The sequence below is a fragment of the Hydra vulgaris genome, chromosome 09 (assembly GCF_038396675.1).
Source record: "Hydra vulgaris chromosome 09, alternate assembly HydraT2T_AEP".
Taxonomy (NCBI): Eukaryota; Metazoa; Cnidaria; class Hydrozoa; order Anthoathecata; family Hydridae; genus Hydra; species Hydra vulgaris.
The window spans coordinates 3,840,001-3,853,045 of NC_088928.1; the positions used below are offsets into that span (position 1 = coordinate 3,840,001).

The 13,045-nt window shown below is 28.6% G+C and overlaps 1 protein-coding gene across 2 annotated transcripts in view; it reads left to right on the top strand.

Annotated features, from left to right (window-relative positions):
* The window catches only part of LOC100209327 (protein PALS1), a 91,979-nt gene that overhangs the window by 50,323 nt on the left and 28,611 nt on the right, over positions 1 to 13,045 (top strand). For both annotated transcript variants that reach the window (XM_065804518.1, XM_065804517.1), the window contains 2 exons: positions 10,583 to 10,875; positions 10,997 to 11,064. In XM_065804518.1, the coding sequence (XP_065660590.1) occupies positions 10,583 to 10,875; positions 10,997 to 11,064 (361 nt within the window). The remainder of the gene's footprint in view (positions 1 to 10,582; positions 10,876 to 10,996; positions 11,065 to 13,045) is intronic.

Consider the following 13,045-nt stretch of genomic DNA (forward strand, 5'->3'; position numbering starts at 1 on the left):
AAATGTAGTGAATTCTTTTAATTTTATTAATTTAAATGATCAGTCTGCGCACATTAGTCACTTTTGTACAGTGTAGCATTCTTAGTATTGAGATACATTGATTGATATTGTGTAGTGTTTGTACTGACCATAATGTTGTTTTTCGTATGTTGCACAATAATTATTATTAGATATTTATGTGTGTTATGATTAATAATTAATGATTTTACTTTGTTATTTACATTTATGTGCTGTTTTAATACTGTCTTGGGCTATTCTTGTGTTTTATTTTATCTACATACTAAAAATTAATAAATTCATCAGTCAATTTTACAAGTATGCCTGGAAATAAGAAACTGTCTTGTCAGGAGCTAATGATGATTGTAGCTAAAGTTACTACAGTCACAAAAGTTATAGCAAAGTTGCATCAGAGATAAAGGTTTCAAAGAACACAGTGACAAGAATAATGTTGAAGTACAGGAAAACAAGAGAAGTAAAAGATCGATCTAGAAGCAGATGGCAGAGGAAGACAACACCTCGAGAAGATCAGACAATTGTGCACCTCAGTTTGGAGAACTGGCGACCTTCTGCTGTTGAAATCCATCTTTAATGCCTGATCATCATGATGTTAATATTACAGATAGAACTGTCTGCATTAGGCTACAAAAAGTGGGGCTTCAAGCTCATTTAGCTGTGAAGAAGCCAGTTCTTACAGCCTTACATTGTCACCAAAGGCTTGACTTTGTAACTGCTCATTGAGGCTGGACTTTAGAAGATTGGAAAAAAGTGCTGTGGAGGGACAAAATTTCATTCCAGGTCTTTTGTGGAGTAAATAGGATAATTGTGAGAAGAAGAAGAGAGGTTTCATCCTGATTGCATAGCTCCCACTGTAAAACATGGTGGTGGATCTCTAATGGTTTGGGGATACAAATCCTGGCATGGGGTTGGTCATTTGTACCATTACCGAGGCAACACCAATACCTTCAAGCGTTAAGAAATCACATGCTACCTTCAGCCAGAGAGCTTTATGGCAGAAGAGGTTCTTTTATCTTCCAACATGATAATGCACCTTACCATAAAGCTAAGCAAGTGTGCAATTTCTTACATAATAAGGGGGTTAAGCGAATGGAATGATCAGCCCAAAGCCCAGATATGAATCCCATTAAACATGTATGGGAAATCCTGTTCAGGGCAATCAGGGGTAAAAAACCACACAATCAGGATGAACTTTAGAACTTGCTGCAAAATGCTTAGAATAACATCACTCCACAGCATCTTCAAGATCTTATTGAGTCTATGTCTCCACAAAGTGAACAGCTGTGTTTAAATAAGGGTGGACATACTAAGTATTAGTAATTCTTCTTCTCAACTAACTATTTACTGTAGTTTATGAAAAAGGGAAACACTGTGCAAATATAGAGTGATTGTTTGGTGTTTCTGTTTTATCAAGCAAGAAATTCTATTAAAAATTTACTGGACACATGACTTTTTTCTGCCACTGTATATATATGTATATAGGGTGCGGAAAAAGTTCCTGTACAAAAATATAAACAGCAAAAACAGCAAAAGTTCCTGTACAAGACGAGAAACATATTACACTTTAATTTAAAACAAAATAATACTAAAAAATACTAAAAGATTACGAAGGAATACAACCTATATATGTTTTGTTGGGTGTGTTTGCGAATGATGCAATGCATTTATAAATTACATTTGTTATTCTGCAATCTCTTTTCATAGGGCAGATATATATATATATATATATATATATATATATATATATATATATATATATATATATATGTATAAATGTATGTATATATGTATGTATGTCTCTATGTATGTATGCGTGTATGCTTGTACGTATGTATGTATTCATGAATGTATTTATATATGTATGTGTGTGTGTGTATATATATATATATATATATACATATATATATATATATATACATATATATATATATATATATGTATATATATATATATATATATATATATACATATATGTGCAGGCTTCAGCAAAAATAGTGGGCTATAGCCCGCGTCTGCCTCCACATCTGTACAAATCAGTTTACATGGGCAAAATAAAGCCCGTGCAAAATATAAATTTTTGGTAAAAATAAATTTAAATATTTTTATGTTTTTGTTTAGTTATTTTTTTAAAAACTTCTCAAATGATGTAATTTTGTAAAACTGTTTGTTTTACAAGTTAAAAATGAAACTATTTCATTCAGGATATGCTGAAAAAATTATTAAAAAAGATAATTTTTGAATATTCTGATGTAAAAATAAAAATCAAACAAGTTATTCCAAAGAGCTATTACTGTTCCATATTATTCTGTGTTATGTTAAAAGATAAATGAATAGTATGTTAAAAAGCAGGCAAAATATGCATGTGTTGCAAAAGAATTTAACATAATAGTCCAGGTTTTCAGTATTCTTTGGAAATTTGTAAACTTATACAATAAGAACTGTTAGATAATAAAGACAAATTCTTTTTTGTATAATCACACTTTTTGCTTATTTGATTGATAAGCTAGTTTGTCATATGATGAGTTTGTCATTTGCTTTTTTAATAATTACCGTTATTAAAAATTGAATATCTCATTTATAATCAACAGACTGCTAATCGATTTTTACATTATAAATTATTTTATAGTATAAATTTTTACAAAAATAATTTTAGTAATAATTTGTATTTCCAATAATTCAACCTGCTACAATACTAAATGACAAAAAAGACGACATTGATTACGATAGTTTAAGTAGTGAAAGTGAATGGAAACATCTGAATCAAGTGAAAGTGAAGAAACTGTGTTCGATTTTGAAATTGAAGATATTTTAGGCTAATTTATGTAAAATGAATATTTATAAATAATTTATAACTATATATATTTCTTTTGTATGATAAAAATAATACTATATGATTTCTTCATATTTTATTTTATTTTTTATACTTGCTATATATTTAATACATTTAAAGATATTTTACAGCAATTAACCTGATATATAAAATAATACTGCATTTAATACCCTTCTATTGGTTCTATTCATAAAAAAATGTAAAAAAGATTTGTTTTTTTTAAAATTCATATAATGCTTTTTTTTATACACGCCTATATTATATAAAATTTGAGGTAATCTAATTTAAAATTAGGTTGTCTCAAATTTTAACTTACATATCACATCAACATAACATATATTTACTCCTTTATATTTCCTATATATTTCCAAAAAGAATATAAAATCAATTGCAAGTTCATAAAAGAGTATGATAGTAAATTGAAGGGAAATGATAGTAATAATTAAAATTTTAGTCTAAACAAAAACAATTGTAAAGGTTTAATTTAAAAAAAATTTAAGGTTTATTTAAAAAAATTTTTTAATATACTTGTCACTATATCTTTATAGCTTAGAAATATCACGGTTAAATTTTTAAAATTTAATTTAAATTACAAAGCGCAATAAAAATGAATCAACTAAAGAAGTGCAATAGAAAATTTATTATTTATTATTTTATTCCATTATTTTATTCCATTATTTTATTCCATTATTTTAATAAGACAATATATTAATACTCAAATAGATCTTGCAAAATTGCTACAATCATTGCAAAATTTTTTAAGCAAACGTCAAGATGCTTGAATAAAGAAACATGGTGGTTGCAAAGGTTATTTTTCCACCATTTTTTGCGTTGCTTGCAAATTATTAGTCTGACTATATCTGGAATAAACTCAACAAAAATCTGATTATACAACTGATAAAACTGGAGAATAAAAGAATAAAGTCCCAATAAAAATCGAGAAACAAAATCAAAACAAAAACATAATAACAAAAACTCATTAAGAAGAGCGCACACTAGTAACTCTGAGCAAAAGATAAAGGCTGCAATTTAACTTCGAAAAACATCTCCACTTTACAAGTTATCTATTTGGTAATTAAACTATCCGAAGTTTAATTACCAAAGTCTTTTAAAATGATTTGTCACTTTCCTACTTGTTAATAAAGCAATTGTAGAATTTTTTATATACAATTTCGTTCACAAAGAAAAAAAAAATGATTGGAATTTTTTTAATAATAAAATTAAGATTATTCGTTTTTATAAAACAACTACATGATGTAAAACAGTTTTTTATATACTGTTGTTTTATAGGAGCAATTGATTATATTTTAACATTTGAGTATTTTTTTATATATTTATTATTTAATTAATTACTAAATTATTAAATAAAAATTAAATATAAAAGCAATTGCAAGTTTTTTTTCTGTCTTTTTATCGCTAAAAAAACATTTATTACAATTAAAATTTTTACTTTTTGTACAATTTTTATTTAATTTATAATACTAGATATAATTTTTATACAATTTTCATTTAATTTATAATTATATATTCTTATTTTTTTATAGTTATATATTCTTATTTTTAGTTAGTGATATAATATTACTTATTATTCAAATATTATTTTAAAAAATAATATGTTTTATTATTATAAATATTATTTTATATTAATTTTTTCATTAGTTTACAAAATTTTTTACAGAAAATATTATTATTACTATTATAATTGTTGCTATTATAATTACTATTTATAATATTATATCTTTAATATTTTTCATTGTTATTTTCATTACTATTTTCTTTTCTTTTCTTTTCTTTTAAAACTTAACAACTTCAAGCTTTCTTCTAAATTTTGCAAATTTTCTTCTTTTATCTTTCTCATTAATTTTACTATGACCTCTAATTTTAGGGGAGTATACACTGCATGTACAAAAAAAAGTTAGTGTAAGTTGCTTTGCAACTCAATGTGATGTATGTTTGTTTTGGACTCATTCAAAATGTAGCTGGCTTTATGATCATGGGTACAATTTATAATGGCTGTGTGTAAATTGTACCAAAGGTGTCTTTCCATTGACTGATGTATCTGATAATGAATTTAAAATACTCTTCTCTTCAAATAAAATTATTATAACTGATGACTTGCCTTTATCAACTAAACTCTTTCCAGCATCGGGATTGAATAAAATCTATACTCAATTTAATAAATTAGTTACATCACATGCTTCAGTTTCTGAATAGGAAAACTGTTCATCTTTTGATGTAGATTGTCAATATTATAGCATTAATAAATTTTGTTCCTATAACTTTGACATCACAAACTCTGTCCTTTTTCCATTTAAACATATCCTTTTTACAAAAGCACTTTGAAGATCTGAACATATTGTTATCATTAATTAGTTTTGAATTTAGCAATATTGGAATTACAGAAACAAGATTAAAAAAAGAATCTCCTTCCACACATCCAATTATTATTCAAAATTATAATTTTGAGCACACACCAACCGAATCTTCTTGAGCCAATAATCTTATGCCAATATTTTTTCAAATGAAACCACTAACCAAATTATTTCAGGAAATCAAACAGCTTCTATTTCTGACCACCTTCCTCAATTTCTTGTTTGTCCTAATTTCAACAAATTATTTATACCACGCAATCATAATTTATACCTCAGGAACTTTAAAAATTATAATAAAGAAATATTTAAATCTGAATTATTAAAAGTTGATTGTAATGACATTACCAATAAAAATGATGTTAACTCCAGTTTTTAAGCGTTTATTTCTCAAACAACATTGTTGTTTGATTGTCATGTGCCAAGAGCTACAAGCGTCAATTCAAGAAATAATAAAATCAATTTATGTTCGAAATCTTATTCAAGAGAAAATGTTAAGGATAAAAGATCCAAAAAATATAGTTAAACTAAAAACTATCTTTAAACGCTATAAATATGATCTAGTAGAAATGAGTAAAAAAAATACATTCAAAAAATTCTTTTTAGAAAATATAAAAAATCTTCGTGAGACCTGGAAAGGCATAAAAAGTCTTATAAATGTCAAAAATGTCAATAATGTACCTCTAAATTGCTTACAAGTTAACAAAACATACATAACTGAACTAACTCTAGTTTGCGAAGAATTCAACAACTTTTTTACAAATGTAGCTCATAAACTTAATTCTAAAATTCACTCATCTTACATTAGCTATAAAAATCTTATAAAAATATTAAATCTTCATAGTTTACTAATATGTCCAACAAACCATTCTGAAATCTCATCACTTATATCTAAATTAAAACCTAGAAAATCAATAGGTCCAAACAGCATCCCCACAAACATTCTTATTGATTTTAATTCTGAATTTTCTCATATTCTCTCTAAGCTATTTAATCTCTTTCTTAAATTTTGAAATTATCTTGTGTAATTCCACTATACAAAAATGGCTCAAAGCTCTCATGTATTAACTATAGACCATTTTCAATTCTTTCTAACATTAGCAAGCCCTTGAAAAACTAATGTACTTTTGATTATACTCATTTTTGAATTCCTTTAACTGTTTAAATGAATTTCAGTTTGGATTTCAATCAAGACACTCTATTTGCCACGCTTTAATAAGTATAACCGAAAAAATAAAAAAGGCACTGGATACTGGTCATTTCATATGTGGTGTTTTTTTCGACTTACAAATAGCGTTCAATACCATTAATCATACCATTTTAATTTCTAAACTTGATTATTACGGAATCCGAGGAGTTGCTTGTAACTGGTTTCAATCTTATTATTCAAATCCAAAGCAGTTTGTTAGCATTAATGGTTACAAATCAAATAACAAACACATAGTTTGTGGTGTTCCCCAGGTTCTGTTCTTGGCCCTTTATTGTTTTTGATTTATATTAATGATCTAAATAACTCTGTCAACTTCTCATCAGTCCATCTGTTTGCTGATAATACTAACATCTTGCATATTAGTAAGTCTCATCATTCATTGTGTAAGAATATAAACTTAGACCTTTAAAGTTTAGTTCATTGGCTAAATGCAAACTTAATTTCTCTGAACTTGGAAAAAACTGAACTAATATTTTTTTATCTCCAAGACAAAAAATTTTATACAAAAATTAAAATTAATAATAGACATTTATATCCAACACACGTTGTTAAATATCTTGGTATTTTTATAGGTTCGAACCTCTCATGGAATTTTCATATAGGCGCACTTTGTAAAAAACTTAATCGAGCTGATGACATGCTTTCAATATTTTGCCATTGTTTTGATAAAACTACCGTTAAGAATCTGTATTTTGCAATTTTTCAATCTCTTCTCATCTGCTGTTGTCAAGTTTGGGACAAATGTTAATAAATTGTTATTAGCTCAGCGCCAATCCAAATATTTAATTTTAACTCCATAATACAGAAACTTCAAAATTCTTCAAAAAACTTAAAATTCCTACCTTGTCAGCATTAGTTAAATTTGCTAATCTTCTTTTTGTTTTTGACTTCTTCTATTACAACCTTCTTCTCTGAAACTCGATTTATACATTCACATTTAACTAGAGACATCAATAATGGATAACTAAATGTACCTCCCTACAAAACTTTGAGGTATGGTAAGTGTTCAATTACACATCAGTGAATGGAATCGAAGTCTTGTGTACATTATGAATGAGTTTAAAAAGTTAAAATTTCAAAATAATTTATCTTCATTTCTTTATTTAAAACAAAATAAATTAAAACAAATTCTAAAAAAAATTATTTTAATTTTTTATCATTATTAACTCCTTGATATATATGGTGTCACTCCTTTGATCAGGATTCTGCATGAGTGACTCCTTCCTCAATCATTTATTTATATTTATTCTTAATAATTATATTTTGATTTTGTCATTTATAGTATTATAGATACTCTTATTCTTATTATTTTTGTTTTTGTTGTTATTATTATTATTATTATTATTATTATTATTATTATTATTAATAATAATATATTATTGTAATTATATTGTAAATTTTGAGGAAAATAAATATCTTGTTGTTGTTTTGTTGTTGTTTACTATACCTGGCATGAAGAATCAACAAAATAAAATTTCAGAATGAAAATAAATTTCATCAAAGCATAGTAACTTTAGTTTTTCAAAAAAGCTAGTGCAAGTCTATCTAGGTGGGCAGCCCATGTAACTGGCTAAGACGAGTTTAGATGGGCTATTTATAGCTTGTACACTCATTTACTCCTGCCAAAGCTTGTATGTGTGTGTGTACATTAGGGTGATTCAGATTGTAATAGAAAAAAAAAGTTCATAAAAAGCATTCTCCTCAAGGTTGTCTGTGTTCCTTTATTACCTTGGATCATGTGTACCAAAAATTAGACTAAAAGAAGCAATTTTAGGGGTTGCTATGTTTTATAAGATGAATTAACGATTGGTAAAATATTGTGATTCTCTCAAATTTTGCAAATACATTTTTTTCACTTTCTTACTCAAAGAATTGACAATGCAGAAAGAAAGTTAAAAAAACTTTATGACGAATATCTGTTGCTGAAAAAACAGCGACCATCAAAATTGGACAGCTGTCAAATGAAAGAAGGAGTTTTCCATGCTGACCTTGAAGAACTTTTTGATATATCAACCAAAAATGCATCAGAAGTTATGAAAAACGATGAAGATAAAGCATTTTTACATCAGCAGCAAGAAGATCCATTAAGTTGTAGCATGGCAGAAATTGATTGGATTTTAACAGCTAGGGAGGCACGGAAACGAGTCCGAGAAACTAAAATGGAATTGAGGCGTCAAAGCAGTAAAGCGAAACTGATGGAAAAAACAGAACTCATTTCTTCTTCATCGGCAGTTGACATTGTGAGTGAAAGTAGCTCAAGTTCCTTGGATGATGATGAATATCAGACTCCTTCCGCTTCCAGCACACTGAGCACAAGTGGTTCAACGAAAAAGAAGATGAAAGTTCTAACAAATAATGTTGTGTCGTCTCTTGATCGTGTTGATATTTCTGATCGCAGTGCACTCTTCGTGGTTGGAACAGTTGCTCAGGCTCTTGGTCACTCTCTAAAAGATTTATCATTGTCGTACAGCACAATCCGCAGAGAAAGGCAATCTGTTCGTGAAGCGCTGACTACAGCTGGCAAGGTTGATTTCTCTCCTGATGGTCTACTTCTTCTGCATTGGGATGGAAAGCTCTTACCTGATATCACTGGTGGTCAAAAAAAATGGATTAATTGCCATCCTTATGACTGGTGGTGGGGTGGAAAAATTGCTGGGCGTTCCAAAGATTGATCGAGGTACAGGTGAGCAACAGGTTGATGCTTGCATGAAGGCTCTTAAATATTGGAAATTGGAAGAACTTGTTCAGGGACTGGTTTTTGACACTACTTCATCTAACACTGGGTTTAACATTGGTGCCTGCACAATAATAGAGCAGAATCTTGACCGTAATCTTATATGGATAGCATGCAGACACCATGTCTTTGAAGTCATGCTTTCCACCATTTTCATGACTGCATTTGGAAGCAGTGGAGGGCCTTAAGTTGGAATTTTTAACCGTTTCTAGAAGCAATGGCTAGCAATCAACAAGGAGGTGTTCATTATAGGGAATGACGAGTTGTATAACTGTAATTTTTTTCTCAATTTCCGTGAAGAAATGGTATTGTATTATGGTGAAACAATTAAAGGTCAATAACCCAGGGATGATTACTTAAAACTCTTGAATTTGTGCCTTATTTTTCTTGGAGGATCAAATGCAACACCGGAGTTGAATGTAAAGTTTCGGGCACCAGGTGCAACACACAATGCACGTTGGATGCTATATATTGTATGAAGATATATTTGTTTCAGGATCAATTTGTTATTACTGCAAAGGATAAGAAAGGAATAACAGACATAAGTCTTTTGTGGCATTTATATATGGACAGTTTTGGAATGAAGCTCCGTTGGCTGAACGAGCACCATTCAATGATGCCAAGCTTCTTCAACGAATTCAAGAATATCCAATTGCAATTAATGCAGCAAAAGCTTTTCATTGCTACCTGTGGTATTTTTCTGAACATCTAATAGGATTGGCTTTCTTTGATTCCTGTGTTGACAACAAACCAAGAGAGACATGGCAAACAACCTGAAACAACAGCCAAAACAGAAATCTCTCAAAAGACTTAATGCTGCCACATTCAATTGTCACAGTACATTGTCTTCCTTTGTTACACAACGCACTGCAGAACTTTTAAATCTAGTTTTTAAGAATGGCAAAGAAAAAGCTGAATCATTTTTAATGAAAGAATCTTCAGAGTGGGAAATGGATTTAACATATCTTGAAATGAAGCATAAGGTTCGGCAAATAAAGGTCGTCAACGATTGTGCGGAATGAGGCATAGCACTTATAACATCCTTCAACAAAAGCGTTACAAAAGATGAAAACCAAAAGCAGTTTCTTCTTCGATTGGTTGATCTTCACCGGAAGGAATTTCCAGTTGCATCAAAGTCTACCCTGATGAAGATGACTGTTGAATGATGAAAATGATTGATCTATTATTGCCTAGTGTAATTACATAGTAGTACAGTACTATATTATTGTTTGTTTAACATTAAACATCCACAATCCACCACATAATAATAAATAATTGATAATAAATAATTAAAAAAATGATTTTTTTTTACTTTTTTAACCTCATTCCAAAATGTGACAAAACATGGCAACCCTTAAATATCATCCGATTTGATTCAAATTTTGGAAAATAATTACTATTGTCATATTGTATATTAATTTTAGAACTGTTACACGAAGGAGATGAAATTCTAGAGATAAACAATCAATCAGTTAAGGGAAAAAATATTGATGAAGTTGTTGAATTGTTATCTGAGCTTGAAGGAACTATAACTTTTGTACTTCTGCCAACTTCTGTTCATAAAGATACACAATTTGAAGAAGGAGTATTTTTGAAAGCCTTATTTGATTACGACCCAAAAGACGATCAATATCTTCCTTGTCCTGAGTTAGGTTTACCTTTTGTAAAAGGTGATTTATTAAAAATAATAAATCAAGCGGATCCTGATTGGTGGCAGGTAATTTTTAATTTTTTTTTTTTACTATAGAAATTTCAAAATCAATTTTTTTGTTATTTACATACTTATAAGTTTGTGTTTTACATTTTTTTGTTTTTTATGTATGTCTCCAACTTTTTAGGCTCGCAATGTTAATGGTGACCAACAAGGTTTAGCTGGGTTAATACCAAGCAAAAAGTTTCAATTGCAGTATGTATTTTTTTAAATTTATTTTCAATTTCATAAATTATTTTTGTTTTTATATAAATATTGCTTTTGTAATTTGAATGGGGGGAGGTTGGAATTTATAAATTAAATATGATTAAATTATAGATTGTATTATATTAAATTATAGATAATTTATAGATTAAAGTTAGCTATTTTATTTATGTTAAAGCTATTACAATCAACTTAAAGCTGTTAACTTAAAGCTGTGTGAATTTTTCTAAATAAATACGCTCTTTAATTTTACCAAATATAGCAAATATATGTAAATATATATATTTTAAAAGGTTTTCTTTCGAGAGCACCTAAAGTATGTTCAGAACAGAATATTAAGAATTAAATTGTGTGTCTTGTTAATGTGTTTTCCTAAAATAGACTTTCTTACAAGCAATTTTCAAATATCACCAAAAATTATAATTTATCATAAAATACAAAAATCCAGCTGATGGACTCTAGAAAAATTATCATACTGCTGTGGATACTGAAATTAAGCATTATACTTAAAAGAGAGTTTTTTAGGTATAAAAGTATTGCTTTTTGGTAATTACTTAACCTTTTATGTTGCAATAAATCCATAATGCATGCATATAAAAAAAAATTATGCATATAAAAAATAAGCATGCATATAGTTGTTTATCAGTTAGATTATGGGGGTTTATCAGTTAGATTGTACATGTGGTGTGAGTTATGTTGGTGAAACAATAGAGACACCCAGCACTCTACAGCTGATAAAATTTTTTTCTACTTTTAAGCTATCTGATTTATATTAATTTTAATATCAATTTTAAATTGATTGTTGCAGAATGTTGTGGAACATTCTATAACAATTATGATTTTTGTTTATAGTTTTTTTATAAGTGATTATTTTTGTTACGTTTAAGCATTTTTTAATGTACATTTTATTTATATCTTGTAATGTACATTTTTATTTATATTTTTTAATGTACATATTTATTTATATTAAGAGAAAATGTATTATTTGTATTTATATATGCAAAGAGTTTTTATTTATGTAAAAAGAACGGTTTAAATTTAGTTAAGAGAAATTTATGATTCTTAACAAGAAAAAAGGATTTTTAATTTTTCGCTGTGTTGAAAATGAGAAAATTACATCATCTACTTTTAATTTTGATATTGTCTTAACAACTTTTCTAATATGTTTTCACTTGGAATATTGTACTTTAAATGGGTCAAATGTGTTTTGTTTATTTATGCGGTAGTGGTGTCATGGTAGAGCGCTTGCTTTATAAGCGAGAGGTTCCGAGTTCGATCCTCACCACGTCCCTGGTAGTACCGTGCTCAACTTGTTTCTCCGCGCAGCGGCCTTGTTTGACGAGGTTTGTATTTTAGAGTTATAGAGTCAAGAGAGGGTTATAACCACAAGTAGCCTCCTTATCTGTAGTGGCCTTATCGGCCTTGGGTAGGTGAATTAAAAAAACAAAAAAACAATGTAACCCGTCAAAAAATGGAAAAACAGTATATTGTGAAAAATAATCATTTCATACACCCTAATATTCAAAGACTCCAATCAACCTGAGGAGGCCAAATAACCATACCTAAAATGACCACTTGTGCGATCATAATCACTCCTGGAAATCAAATATGCCCAGATTTGAATTCCCAAAACTCAATTACTTACACTTAGGTATAAAACTGTCCCATATAATTAAAAAACCATTGGAAGATCCCAGAACTACCCTTGACTGCCCCTAAAAGACCACTTTTATGGTAATGAACACCCCCAAGTAAGTCCAGATTTAAACTTTCTGATCTAATTACCTATAATTAGACAAACAACATGTCCCATTTAATAGAAAAGCTATCAGGATATTCCAGGACCTTGACCATCCCTAAAATGACTACTTGAGTGGTCATGATCACTCCTGAAGACCAAATATGCCCTGATTTGAATTCTCTGACTGCAAAAACCTATATTTAAACATACAATTGATACATCCCATGACCA